This window comes from Drosophila melanogaster, chromosome 2L (genome assembly GCF_000001215.4).
Source record: "Drosophila melanogaster chromosome 2L".
Classification (NCBI taxonomy): Eukaryota; Metazoa; Arthropoda; class Insecta; order Diptera; family Drosophilidae; genus Drosophila; species Drosophila melanogaster.
This window is the reverse complement of record NT_033779.5, coordinates 3,756,103-3,770,555: the sequence shown is the minus strand read 5'-3', so window position 1 is coordinate 3,770,555 and position 14,453 is coordinate 3,756,103. Positions and strand designations below refer to the sequence as shown.

General features: G+C 44.7%; 2 protein-coding genes, 1 long non-coding RNA gene and 1 other non-coding gene across 10 annotated transcripts; 1 reads left to right on the top strand and 3 right to left on the bottom strand.

The window, feature by feature from the left end:
- Positions 1-101: 101 nt before the first annotated feature.
- On the top strand, positions 102-630 carry lncRNA:CR43704 (long non-coding RNA:CR43704). The gene has a single exon (NR_073712.1). It is a non-coding gene; the product is annotated as a long non-coding RNA:CR43704 (long non-coding RNA).
- A 400-nt stretch (positions 631-1,030) lies between these two features.
- Positions 1,031-13,300, bottom strand: CG43707 (uncharacterized protein). 7 transcript variants are annotated; one of them, NM_001273076.1, is made up of 21 exons: positions 12,601-13,300; positions 12,467-12,513; positions 11,880-12,017; positions 11,637-11,818; positions 11,402-11,575; positions 10,408-10,488; positions 10,039-10,349; positions 9,542-9,863; positions 7,992-9,462; positions 7,700-7,938; positions 7,405-7,529; positions 5,502-6,907; positions 5,197-5,386; positions 4,513-4,647; positions 4,096-4,179; positions 3,860-3,985; positions 3,207-3,619; positions 2,936-3,141; positions 2,704-2,867; positions 2,479-2,620; positions 1,321-2,416 (listed from the first exon to the last, which is right to left on the bottom strand). In NM_001273076.1, exons 1-21 carry the CDS (start codon positions 12,656-12,658, stop codon positions 2,365-2,367), a joined length of 6,066 nt encoding a protein of 2,021 aa, NP_001260005.1. In that variant the 5' UTR covers positions 12,659-13,300; the 3' UTR covers positions 1,321-2,364. The 7 variants fall into 7 exon arrangements, with proteins under 7 accessions (NP_001260006.1, NP_001260005.1, NP_001260007.1 ...); NM_001273078.1 differs by lacking the exon at positions 4,513-4,647; NM_001273077.2 differs by lacking the exons at positions 3,860-3,985; positions 4,096-4,179 and having other exon boundaries at positions 1,031-2,416; positions 7,351-7,529; positions 10,003-10,349.
- Positions 2,868-2,935, bottom strand: mir-1004 (mir-1004 stem loop). Its single transcript, NR_047884.1, has one exon. It is a non-coding gene; the product is annotated as a mir-1004 precursor RNA (primary transcript).
- On the bottom strand, positions 4,693-5,062 carry CG43703 (uncharacterized protein). Its single transcript, NM_001273080.2, has 2 exons — positions 4,971-5,062; positions 4,693-4,918 (listed from the first exon to the last, which is right to left on the bottom strand). Exons 1-2 carry the CDS (start codon positions 5,035-5,037, stop codon positions 4,731-4,733), a joined length of 255 nt encoding a protein of 84 aa, NP_001260009.1. The 5' UTR covers positions 5,038-5,062; the 3' UTR covers positions 4,693-4,730.
- Positions 13,301-14,453: the final 1,153 nt, after the last annotated feature.

Sequence of the window (14,453 nt, the reverse complement as noted above, 5' to 3'; positions counted from 1 at the left end):
TATTATTATAATAGACTGTAAAATTTCTATTCTAACAATCTGGCAACCTCTGCTCGCAATGCAGCATCAATGCGGTCAAGTGGTAAAAGAAAAGACGTTAACAAAAAGACCAAAAATCAGCTAGGGTCCCAAAAGTAGAGGGAGTTACGTTTCGGCCACGACGGTGATCATGGTCGTAATGATTCCGAGATGCAGAAAAGAAAAACCCGAAAAGTACCCAACAAAAGAGAGTCCGTAGCCATGTAATTAAGGTGCTGCACAGTGGAACTAAATTGTGGCTGCTGCCACTGCAAAAACAGTAAGTGGAAATGGAGATACAAAGCGGCAACAGGCAGAAGACCAGAAATAAGTGGTAGAAAAGAGAAGACGGAAAAACGGTAGCTGCCTCATAGGGCGAGCGAATTGTTATGCTAGTCGTCGTCGACTTCCCCCATCAACAACTGTTGCTCTTGCTGCACTCGGAAAATAATTTTCAGCATATATAAATAACAATAAGTAAATAAGAAATAAAATAAATAATTACCATAATTGGTCTCCCTTATAATTGGATTCCACAATACATAAAATTGAAATTGACTATTGTTTAATAATAATATCTAATATCTAACCCTTACCTTGCTCTTTTTGCTTAAAATAAAGATGTACAAATAAGATATATATGCTAATGCGAACCATAAGATCGTTGTGATTTTTCTGAGTGCCCGTCGGTTGAAGTGGCTTCCCTCCTTGCATATTTTGCATCGCTTTACGATTTTAAAATAAATTACTTGAAATTTGTGTAAAACATGTGGCCAACTCGGAGTTCAGCTGGTAGTTTGTAGCTAGAGGGCCAAAAGCAACAGGTTCATTGATCGCATTCGAAATGCTTCGTTGGCCCCAGCAGGTAGCTGGTGTGTTTGATACTTTTGGGCTGGGCCTGGGACCATATCCGAATCTGAATCGGGTTCCAATGGGAATCGGATCGTTGAGCCAAATTAATGATGTTTAGATGCATTTCAATGCCCCCGGGCTGTCAGCAAGAGGCACATTTGTCATTTGTTCTTGGTATATTTTTTATTTAATAATTAAAGCTCTTATTTAGTTTTCTTTTTTCCTTTTTCTGTGTTAGGTTTTTGCTGTCTCGTTTTCCACTCGATGAGTAACAACATAAAATGGCTGACTCTTATGTATATATCATATAATCATCATAATGCATAGATTTATTATCTAATTTTTTACGCCTCGCCAAATTGGAAATCTCTATTTAAAATATATAAAATATATATTTATATATATATATTCGTTACCGTATTAATAAAAACGAAAAGAAGCTTCAAAATTGTTGCATCCTCACTCAATCTCGGTATTTGAACACTGACCCAAAAAAACAGGAAATCAGCATTTTAAAGATCATATCTTTATATGACAAAGTAACTACTGGATTCCGAATTAATCGCTATTATATTATTGTTTGACCTACTATGAACGTTGTAATGTGTGTGTGTATGCTTGTGAATGAATGTGTTTCCTAAAAAAAATCCAACATATCAAAAAGCTAACTAATCCTGGCCTATATCGTAATCGCGTCTAACTAATAATCGTTTCCAATAAGGACGAAAACCGTTGTTATTTATTATTCACAAATTGTTGTGCTCAATGCGATGGAAGCAGCTATGGAAAATGGGAATAATCTTCTTCGACTTTGATAACGACTTTTCGAACTGTTACACTCTGATAAATCTGTAATTTTGGTCTCGCTTGAGCTATTTTCGTACTATTTTATTACCCTTTCTGTAAATAGACATTTATCTAAAAAACATTTGCCTTGCCTTTGCCTGGATTTGAGCCATTGAATACCTAATCATTGCAATTTGAATTTGGATTTAGCCTAGCCGAATTCTATATACATTAGACAATCAATTTGGTCTGCTGTACGATCATTTCTCTCATTTTTTGTGTGGCTAAATATATTCTATGTATATAAGTGACAAGACAACCTCACTAAACATAAGTTTTGTATATATATATATATATGTGTATATATATGTATGTATGTATATATGCCATTTGTTGTAAGCTATATAACAAGAATACACACCAAAAATGTCCTATCGTATTCCTCTATATTTGTATATATTTGTGTATGTACGCCTTGTTCAAAATAGTTTTAAACCCGATTTGAATGACCGACTAAATTCCTTGGACTATGCAATCGCCTATGCCTAAAACTAATTGGTTTGCTTGGCTTAAGTTCTAAGTGTTGTTGGTAGTACCCGTACTAGTGTCGAACAAGTCAAGTCGTCCCCTCTAATCCATGAAGTAGCTAAAACTGCGACGCTTAAGTCGGCTGCTCAGAGCCGATCTGGAGCGTGTCTTTAACCTTAGTTACCCGGACTTTATCCAGCGGTCAATGGAGTACTCCAGTGCGGATATCCAGCTATTGACGGAATATGGTATAAATATAAATAATTATTTAAAAATTATTGCGACGTGACATACCGCTTCTTATCCATTTCGCTTTCGGTGCAGAAGAAATAGTGACGCAATTTCGTTTCTGGTGGCACTATCTCGAACGAGTTCTTCTTGCCGGATGCATTGGCGGACATCGAGGCCACTTTGTAGCCGTGCAAGCAGGCCATGCCTAAATAGAGAAATGTCATTAATTGCTGGCCAGTCAGTCAGTCACCTGCTTTCGTGCCAGCCTCATTGTTTGAGTTGACTCACCGAATGCACTCTTGCTATTTGCATCTTGGTAAAAATAGAGGCAGGCATCCTTTAGAACGCAATATCGTTTCGACCATCCGCACCACCTTGAGCCCAATTTGAGTAAGTAGCCGAAGCAGTCGGGCCGCTGAATGTTGCTGGGACTCTGGTACAAGCACCGTGCACTGTGAGGGAAGTGATGTGAGAGAATGGATCAGTTAAACCGCCGTCTCCGAGATCAATGTCCCCCAACCTTTTGTCCAGCCACTGGTTGTCCTGGGAGGCCGCTTGTCTGAGCAGCTGGAGCCACCTGTTCGCCATCTCATCGGAGTCGGCAGCCACGTACATGGGAATACCCTCGCCGGCATCCACTTTGAAGGCAAAGGGCTTGCCCACATCCACAGGACACAGGTCGACAGTGTGCTTGGCCATGATCATAGCGCCAACGGGCTGAGAGTCCTGCGAAATGTGGAAAAATATTTTAGAAAATGCATTGCATATTTCATAACAAAATCTATACTCACATCTTCAGTTTTGTAGTAGTACAGACAATTATCGGGACGCAGGGAGAACCAACGTCGCACCCATTTCTTGGAATTCGGTGCTCCCTTGGCCTGTCCACTCTGCCGCCACAGGTATCCACTAAATATGGGCTGACTTGGCGGCTCCAGTTGCTCGTGCATTAGTACCCCAATGGTCCGGGCCACCTGAAGTTCCAGCTTCTCGCAGCCATCGTGTGCGATCTTGACCACCTCGGTGTGGTGTTTGTCCAGCACTTGGACACCATTCACGGAGATGATAATGTCGCCCACCTCCAAGCCAGAGCTCTCCGCCGGAGTCTCCGGTTCGATGGCGGCCACTACAACGGGCTTTGAGCCGTGAATACGGAAGCCGAATTCACCGGAATCGCTTTTGACCACCACGGTTTTGTCCACGCCTATATACAAAGTTTAAAACATGGTTAAATAGAGTATGCTTTTCAAATTATTAATAATTATTTAATGCTCTTGAAGATTTGGTATGCTGTTATTCAGTGTTTGACAAAACTATAGTAATAATCGGACAATTTTTTCTTCTAGTTCATGGATGATTATTTTTAGAGAAAGAGAGAGACCGTGAGAGATTAAAGTGTTATTTGTGTTATTTTATTTCCGGATTTTGTCCGGACATCATTTACCATGTGCACCGTTGCTTAGTTTGGATATCACATAACTTTCGCGTGCCCAGACCAAGAGCATCAGTTTCAAGACCTCCTCCAACTTTCTTCTAATCGAATCCGGCGTGGAATTGGACGCTATTAATTCTGTTTGGTAATATGCAAAAAAAAGTGGAAAATAATAATAATACGAAAACTAAAAAAACGTAAGCAAAAAACGCTTAACGGCGACGTTTGATTTTGCACTGTTTACTCACCAATCATTTGGCCTGAGTATTGTGTAAACACCGCAAAAATATTCCGAAAACTTTTCGCACTTATTTCTTTACATTTGGCCCAAACTGAAGTACCGAACGGGAAGCGTTGCGGATTTTTTATGGTCGGCACACAACAAAGCACGCACCTCAACTATTCTCGATAATAGAGCCAAAAAACTATGGGTTGTTTTTTTTTTGGGTCTGTCTGTACATATCTACATATGTATGCCAAGTGCCGGTCATGAAAATTCGGAGCGCCATGCCATTCATTATCTCGAAAAAGTTCTCCCACTTGGCGCTTTTTCCCAATCTCTCTCTTTCTCTCTCTATTTCTCATTCAAACGCACGTTGTGCCAAAATTAGAATTTTGTTTGGGTGTTCGAACAGGGTGCTCCAAATGGGGGGCATTAGACTTACGGAAGCTGTTGTGCTTCTGGCGGTGGTACATCTCCAGGGTGCAGCGTCGCTGGACGAGACGATGCAGGATCACTTGATACTTGGCATGGAAGCCCTTCTCGGACTCCGTTGAAGCTCTGCGCTCCCTGGAACGATCTGTAGAGAAAGAATATTGTTGCCTTTACTCTTGAAGGTTATTTTATTACAGTTCATGTGATTATGTTACTAACAAAATATGTTCATACTTCTGCCAGCTCCTCCTGGCACAACTTCTGGCAGATCTCTTTTGTTGCAAATCTTCTGACTAAGGTTTGACAGGGATTTTTGATTTTGTAACAAATATTTCGTGATTCACTATAACCATACAATACTAGAGATTCTTTTGCCGATATGCATCTATTAACCCTAGGCTTCAGACCGCAAATGGCTAAAAAATAATAATTATAGCTAAGAACACGTTATAGACACCCAATGCTTACGATCCTTAAGGGCCAAGACATTCAGAAGACGCAATGCGAGTGAGAGGATAAAAAGATAGATTTTCATTCTTGGAATGGGCTATAGCTAAGCTTTTCCATTGAAATGCGGTTATAAGACCTGAGTAGGAACATTTTCCCAGTCAACTGTGTCGAATGCCATTAGTTTTGCAAAATGTAATTTACACCTCCCATTTCCTTATCGATTGTTAATCCTATTTTTACTCACCAAAACACTGATGGTCCAGTTGAGTCCACAAGTCATCATCGGTTAGTCGTGTATAGCGTCCTGCGTCGTAGTGTCCCTTATAGATAATGTGCTGACTCTGTTCCGTATCGGGCAGTACACAAGGACTGGAGCCAGCAGGACGAAGGACGGGGGTATTGGGAAGACTGGGTATGCGCCCACGCTCCTCGCTCTGCAAAAAAAAAAATATTCATCAAATTTTCAATTCTTGATTGCTTACAGTGGTTTTCTAAAAGTTTTTTTTTTAGCATTCTTAAACATATTTTTCTTAAAGTGCAGAGCCCCACCTTTGCCCTAATATTCTCCTGCCTGGTTTTGTAGTGCCTGCCCCTTTCGCCGTGGTATCGCTCCTCGGATCGGAACCGCTTGTCCATCTTTTTGTACAACCGCTGGGTGGTCTTGGTGGTCACCGGCGAGTCGGCAAAGTCCGACGGAGGCTTGACGATGTCCTGCTCGATGTAGGGTATCGACTCGACCGAGTCACCAGCCAGTTCGCTGATGGTGTTGCTCTGCTGCTTGCCCTCCATCTCCTTGCCGCAATGGTGACAGTGACTCTGCTCGCCACTGGCCGCATTGCCATCGGCTTCGCTGTAGAACACGGAATCGGAACCAGGCGACACAGAGCGCAAGGATTCAATTGACTTGGCCTTGAGCTGAAAGGTGTCCGATGTGGATTTCGACTGGGTGCCGCTAGTTGTGGGCAGCTTGGGCGACAGCAGGGATGTGGGCGTGGCGCAACTGTGTGGTTTCTTAGCCGGCAATGGAGCCACTACTGCCTCGGGTTGTGTGGTCACTGAGGATTCCGATGTTGGTAACTTGGATGCGGATGAAGGTGCGGATACCGATGTCACGGCAGAAGTGGTGGTTCCTGCCACGGCGCCAGTTGACATGCTGGCATCTAGCAGCAACTCTGTGTCTCCACTGCCACTGCTCAGGCCGAAAATAGTGGGCGTGGCACGACTCCTGCGTACCGCTGCCGCCGCCAGGACATCTTCCCGTGAACTTTTTCTCAGCTGCCTGCGTATCTTGGGACGGAAGCGTTTCATTTTGCTGGGACTGCTGCCATTGTCCATGGTTCCAGAAATCGATTGCTCTGGCGATGTGATCTTGCTGGATCCCGTGGGCTTTTTAATGGGACTGGTTAGGGCACGCATGTTCTCCTTCTCAATGTCCAGCTTCATGCTTGTTTTGCGCCTTTTCCTTTCGTCTTCCTGTCGCAGGCGGCGCGCCTTGCTCCTGGTGCCCTGCTCTTCGTCATCCTCCTCGTGGGGACTCTCGTAATAACCGGACGAGGAGTACCGCACTTCGCTGCGCTCATCCTCCGATATAGAATCCGGCTTGGGCTTAACTCCAGGCGGTATGCATTCTACGGAGCTGACTTTCATCTGTGAAGTTACCGAACTGGCCACTGTTTGGGGCAGACTTTCCTTGGCAGGAGATTTGATGGCCGCCCCCAAGACAGGACAGCTGCCTGAAGAGGTGGTACTGCTGATGGAGTGCGATGGCGATTTCCTGGTCAGCTCAGCCACTGAGCCAATGGGCGATTTTAGTTGAGCCTTGGTAAGAGTGGTCTGCTTATCCCGCTCCTTCTCGTCGTGCTGGAGGAGATCCTCCCTCATGGAGTAAAGGGAACTGGCGCTTTCGAAGGAACTGCCGGCGTGCGTCTTTTCCAACTGCGAGCTCTGGGTGGAAACTGTCAAATAAAAAAGGAATGGATTTACACCTTAGTTAATAGGGATCATTGAGAAATGGGTATTAGGCACAGCTAAAGCATTGCGGGCAAGGCATTTGATCAGGCATCAACAACATTTAACTAGGGAGGCGAGAGAGATAGAGAGGCAGACAAAGTTGAGATGAGGTAGATGAATTCTACGGTCTATTAGCTATAGGCTGTACGTGTATAACACTATGGCGATAAGCAAGGAGGCGGTGAAAGTGGCAGTGGTTTTTTTGCGGCAATGTCGGTGGAGTGTTGGCCACGAACACAATTCGTTTTTGTTTTCTTAACACTCATTCATGGATCAAGACTTGGATTATGCGTTTTGGTACGAGTTCTACACACAGACAGGAACACGAACACGAACACACACAGCACGAGTACGGGTACGAGTACGTATCGGATCGGGGGGCCCAAACCTGGCACTTGTGTGGTCGACGATGAACTGGTGGTGGTCGGCGGTGTCTTAATACCTGGTGTGCGTTTCGAGGTGTCCGTGCAGGTGGCATACTCATCTGTATTCGTACTGCACTCCGATATATCTGCACTCCTCGCATAGTCAGCGGCGCCCATAGGCAGGAACGAGGCATCCGAGTGTCTGCCAAGGAGTAATAGATAGATATATTAAATAGGTTTAGTCTTGCCCAAAAATATAGGTCAATTTTAGGGATTACTCTTCCCCAAGTCAGTGCAATCGTGTTATATCCAATGCATACTTTTGGGCAGATACTGCATATGAGAGCTTATCAATAGAAGCACTATAGTAACCTTTGTTTGGTGGCTCCACTAGTGAACATAAGCTGTCGGGCGTCCGGAACCGATCCTCTGGCCACCATGCTTCTCTTGGGCAGCGGTGAACTTATGCAGCTGTCCAGAATCTGATTTGTAGATGGAGTTACGGCGATAGCTGGTGGTGGCATCATTGGTTGGGTGGAAGTGGGCCTCGATGTGGTTGGTGTGGGTGTCTTGATGATCTTCGGCAGTGTTTGTAGGCCATAGGTGGGACTCTAAAGATGACATTATTGAAATAAGATTCACTTAGAGAATGTCATATACCCACTTGTTCCTCAAAATCCAGGGCATCGGTGTCAACCGAGCTTCTCTGTTGATGCTGCAGCAGTAGGTTCTTCCTCTTCGAGGAGGGTGTCAACAGCAAGTTGGAACTGTAGGAGCCATCGGATATATCTCTCTGTTCAGCTGTCAAGACAGTAACCTGCGACTCATTCCATATGCCATCGGAATGATCGCGGGTATTGTCATTGGCCAGCGAGTCTGAGGAAGGATAAGTTGAGACATTGGCCAGCAGCTCATCGCGGCAAGGACTGGCCGGAGTTGACGGGAGTCTCAGGCCAGTTGGTGTGGGAGTTTCAGATGCCTTAGCCTCGTAGTCATCATCCAAGCTGACAGAGCGCTTGCGGAATTGCGAGCGTTTGTCCTGGATATCTTCCGCATCCGACGTAGGAACCACACGGCAGCCACAGGGCGTAATGTTCTCGTACAGCGGTTCCTCATCTTCCTGCAGATCCGTCTCGAGCTTCTGCTCATCATCATCGATCTCCTCACCGTCATCCTCCTCTTCGGGCTCGGAAACTTCGTCCTCGTCCTCCTCCTCATCGCTTGGCTCAAGTTCAACTTTTCTCACCTCAACTTCGACTGGCTGTGACTTGGGCTTGGGCAGGGTCAGAGCTGCCGCCTGTGCCATCCGCTGCTGTTGCATCTTTCTCATGGCGATCTCCGCCTTGTGTTGCTTACGGTGCTTCAGCTGAAGCTTGGGACTCGGCTTGGGTGAAATGTGCGGCTTAAAATCTATAAATATCTCCTGTTCATCCCGAACTTCTTGTACGGCTGGCGGCTCATCCGGAAAACAGCTGACCTTGTCGCGCCTTCGAAAAGAGCTCCTTGGGCCAAAGCCATCGATGAGCTTCTCCGTTTGACCATAAACGGGCATGGATTGACGCCTCAGATCATCACGACGAAAAGGGGAGTCTATCATTTGGGGCAACATGGACATCCGGCGATGTTGGGCTGCCTGCTCCATGCAGACCTCTGAGCTATAGCTTTCCGTTTCATGGGGATGATCTTCATCCTCGTCGTAGTACTCCTCCACATCCTCGTCGTCGTTTTTGCAGTACTCACTTGGTGGTGGCAATAAATGCGATTGGCTAAAGTCCAAGGGAACACTATCGGTCATTAGTTCCGAGCTCTCGGTGATATGCCTTCTAGGCAAACTATTCGAATAGAAATCCGTATGCGAGGTACACGCTCGTCGAGGCAAACTGTTGCTCTCATAGTCGAAACTTTCATTCAGAGCCACTGCGGCAGCATTCACATTCACATACTCCACATTTTGCTCGGATGGCGAAGGACGTGTCCGGCTCAGGTGCTCCATTCCCAGTCCGTAACTGTGGGCATCCAGCAATGGTGGCGGCGGTTTGTAGTACATGATGTTGTTTTGGGCATCCGAAAGGGTCTGCAAAGGGGTCACATCCTGCGACTGAGTGCGGTAGATCATCTCATGCGGGTATATGGAACTGTGGATGAAAACGAATTGTACATTCAGAAAAACTGAACAACAAAGTGTATGTGGTGCTATTGTAGAAAGCAACTAACCCCTGTTGATAATGATGCGAGGATGTGCCATCCTTGCCATTGGGTATTTCGGAGAGACTTTTCGTTAGTTTTTTGCCATTCTGCAGGCCGTTCGTTTGAGCCCCCTGGGAAACCACCTTAATGCGATGTGGTGGACGGGGACTCAAAGCCAGGACCTGGGTATTGTAGCCCAATTGCCCCTGGCGACGGGCTGCTGCATCTGTTTGAGTTGCCTGCGTTTTCATGGCATTGCGGAACTTCTTCTCGACGATGAGAACTTCGGGACTGGGCAGTGGAAGAGCCAAGGGCAGAGGTTGGGGAATGATCAGTCCGACCATGTTGTCTGAAATTCAACGAGTGATTACGATAAATACAAAGTAATGGCAAAGATTATTTGTAAAAAATACATATACGAGTAAACTTCAATTGGTTTGACAGCCTGAAGTGCCTAATCTTCGGCTGCAGTGCTTTTCTCATCGTACCTTGGCTTGCTGGCAATTGGGTGGCTAAATCCTCACCTGAAATGGGCTGGTGCAGGTGAATCGGGGCATGGTGGTGCTGGCATGGCTGCAGTTGAACTGGTGGTGGCAGCCAGGTTTTTGGCAGGGTAGAGCTCTGTTGCGGCTGCATCTGTTGCGGTTGCTGTTGGACTTGGAGCGGCGGCTGGAGGGTTTCGTACATGGAGCCCGTGGCAATAATGGGCTTCTTGCCCCCAATTAATCTCTCCTGGCTTCGGGCTGTTTTCAAACGCCCTGAGGATCGGAATCCGGCATTCACATTGTCGAAACTTGTAAGTGTGTGCGACCTGGCAAAGCTCACGTGTTTGGTTCTGCACAGAGGAGTTGTTAAAAGACGATTTTTTCGAGGGGATTATCCCAAGGACTTACCTGACATTTCCGCCCTGTTGTTGGTGGTGGTGCTGATGGTGTGTGGTTGGCATTGTGGCGTATGTGGGGCAGTGATACGAGCTGTGGAGTAAGCACATTAGTGGAATGTTAAGCAAATAATCGTGGCATTATTTTAGCATTTTCAACACTCAAGCATTTTCTTTAAATTTATTCATTTTATTTTTAACTAGATTGTTTTTGCTTTTCGGTCACGTGCAGACACATAACATAAATAAACGTTTTTGATTAGCGCACTTTTTTTATCAAAGTTTGTTTTTCGCAAATTTTTTGCATACATATCTTATTTAAGTATTTTGTTAGATTTTAGATCACTTTACATACCAAACATTTAGATTAGCGATTTGATTGGTGTGTGATGTTGGTGGTGTAGGATTTGGTGGAGCGCAAAGCTCGACATAATAATTCCGTAGCAAAACATCCTGGTAAAAGGATTCAAGTGGTGCTGTACAACAAGTTGCCCTTTACACATTTTGATCATTTCATTTAGTATTTGGTGGGGTTTTTGATTGTGGCAATATCAATTGATAAATTTTGGTTGATTTTTATAGTCGTTTTTGGTTTTGAGGAGAGAAGGACAGGTGGATGAATAACGAAAGAGTACACGAAAAAGTATTTTTATACAGCATTTCTAGTAGGTGGTTTATCAGTGGTTTTTCGAGTGGTTTAAGAAGAACTTGGAGGCAAAAAGCGGCATTATGCAATGGATGGAGTCGAAAGGAAAGTTCAGGCAAGCATTGCAAGCGACTTACATATATATACAAAACAATATATATACATATTTACATAGTAATCGGGAAAGTCGAGGAGTTTGGCGAGCGACAGAGAGTTAGTGACTACAGATAGTGCGACAGTAAAGCATGATCTAAGCGACAGTTGGCATAGCATTTTACGGTTTTTGATTAGGATTCTTTTTTTGGTTCATGGTTATCTGTTTTTGTATCGACTTTCGATCGCCTTGCCAGGCGGTCCATACCTGTGGTCCGATTGGTAGTCGGGATTGTTGTTGGTCACCTGCTGTTGGCCAATCCAGGTGTAGCGTCCACCCAGATCCGCTTCACCCGATTTACCAGTACTCAGAATCGAGGCCGGTTGACGGCGAAAATAGGAACTTTCCAATTCGTGTGTGTCCGTATAGCTGTTCTGGTAGCTGGAAAATTGATAAAATTGCTTTAGTTACCACATCTTTGCTGAAATATTTTTGCACCCACCGTGGATATTTTTCAAATGGAGCATAGGCGGCCAAATTCTCATCGGAGGGCACCCGCCGACCCACACAGCCGCCCAAAAAACTGCCCGATTGCGTTTGACCGCGTCGCGAAAGGCAGCCAAAAAATCGTTCTCGCCTAGGACGCTGCTCTATGCTGTGCAACTGGCGATCTGTGAGGCAGTACTGGGAAATAAAATAATTGCATGTATAAAATATAATACCAAGGGTATCATATATATTTCACCTGTTCCCGAATATCTCCGCGTGAGTAAACAGAAGTGTGAGGATGCAACTCGGTGGACAGCGTATGGCGAAGTCTTCGGCGACCAGTGTGTTCATCCTCGGAGTCGTAGCTGCGATCCATGTGGCTGGAGTAGGTGGTCTATGTGATAAATATAATACGAAAATCGGTTAGGTGTTTGATTTCAGATATTTATATCTAGACACCCTGTCGTATACTTTATTTGTCTCACATTACTATTACGTATACGCCCAGTATACAAAAATAATCGAAAAAACTTAAAGCTGGCAGTTCAAGATGAGACTATTTTACCTGAATCTGTATAACTGTTCCACTTCCCTGCCTTTATACTTTGCTAATCCTGGCAAATCCCTAATTTCCATCCTAGTTTTGGCTGTCCTATCTTGAGCCCTAATATACCTTGCTGAGTTGTCCTTTCCCGCTCCCCAGACTTGCAGCAAAATAATTGTGTCAATCACTTGCTATGACAGCGCCTCCTTCGCCTAACAGAAATTAATTTTACTCGCCGCACACTTTGTGGTGTTTTGTGTTTGGCGTTTTGGCGAGGTGGTCTACTTATGAGTACGAACCTTGGTGGAGACCTCAATGTTGCCCAATGACACAGCATGATGCAGACCTGTAAATGAAAAGGTCGTTGTTTCATTTGCCAGCGGAATAAAAGATGTGATTATGTGCCTTTGAGCCGGGGATGCCAAGGACTCACCAGTTCCAGTCGTTGATGTTGACGATGCTCTGTTTGTGCCACGCAAGGCAATATCCATTTTCAAACGGCAACAAAAGAAATAAAATGGAAAAGAAAATAAAAGCGAAACAGGGGCAAACACACACACACACACACACAAGAGATTCTATATATATATATATATATATCCAGGGAAATCCTTCTTGCTGCCTCCCTTTTTCGTGTCAATTGTTTGGGCCAGGCTTTGAAATCCTTGACTTTAGCTGATCCATGATGACTTCAATATTGATGATTAAAAAACTTAATTACTACGAGTACGGCCTGTTGTTCGTTGTCATTTGAATCGCTTATCCAGACGGTTTCGACTGCGTTTGTATACTAATCTTCGTGGACTTATGCAAGGCAGTCAGCAATCGATATTCGCGCTGGCCAAAAAAGCGATGGAAAAGCCGTAGGAAAAACGCAAATTCGACGCTTTTTGCTGGCGCTTTTCCGCTGCCTTTTAATTTGTGAATGTTTTTCCGTGGAGTTACGCTGAAGTCTCGTTAATTGTTCTTAAATTTCGCTGAGTTGGCTGCTTTTCACAGGATTTTTCTCCATTTTTTTTTTTTTTTTGGCTGGGGTGTGTGTGTGTGCTGCGTGGCTTGAGTAACCCGACAGTTTTCACGGATTTTCCGGTCTCCAAAACACGCTCCACACTCGACGGCGCTGATGCTGGAACTGAAACTCAGGCAGCATTCGCATTTTCCGACGCACCGAGAGAGCAAGAGTTTTCCGCAGGAATTTTAAGAGAGTCACGCTGGAAGCGAGGCAAACATAAAACAGATGTTCGGAATCTGCTGCGTTGGGGGGGTGGTGGGCTAGTGGATTTTCTGGTCCTCTGGCTTTCGGCGGATTCTGCGACTGCAAAAGCGCAACAATGAAAACGCCTGGAAGTTGGCAGCAGCAGCTGAGCATGCGTTTGCGCAAAGCAGCTCCACAAAAAGCCAGCAGGACGTATGTCAACAAGGCAGACAGTCGGCCAGGACATGCCATCGCCGTCGTCATCGCCATCGCCACATCCTTGTGCCTCATGCAGCTATTTCGGTGGCAGAAACCGAACAAAAAAAATGCGAGCAACTGAAGAAACAGCAGCATCGTCACGTAGCCAAGGGCTAAATTTCACTTAGAACGCGTTCGAGGCGTCCACAAAAGTTGACTTCACACGGCTTTCATGTCTGGCTTTAAGGCAAAAACATGTCTAACAAAATGTACACGGTAATACAACTTTCGTTTCACTTGATTTTACATGGAATCTTCGACAACTTGAACATCAACGTTTACTTAGTAACATTTTTTTCAGCCAGGATATTTGTTATTATATATATATATTTTGATAAAACTAGAAGAACCACACATAATTTTACCTAAAAGTACTAACCAATTCTAAGATGGGATGATAAGAGAAGTCGGTAAAGAAGAGTGCAACTGGGTCCTAATTGACGATGATTGAGTACATAACTTAATTGTCTAAGCAAAGATACGAATGGCTTAAGCCTTTTAAAATATTAAGGTTGTCATAAGTATGAACCTTTTAACCATTTTCCCGGTGCAGAGCCATCCTATCATCTTCGGGAAAGCTTTAATCGGCGCTACGAAGCTTTCATGCCTTTGCGGAAGAATTTAATTGGTTTTTGTGTGCGAGGGGGGAAGTGATGGGCACCGGCATTAGGAGTAGTTAGGTTAATTTGCTTGAGATATCTGCCACAAAATGAAAGAACAAAGCCAAACAAAGCTGCCACTGCAGCATTTCAACTAAATTACTCTGAAATTTCCTATGGCATACTTTCGGGGTGGGAATTAGGAGACCAGGGGTCATAACAAAATTACAACAG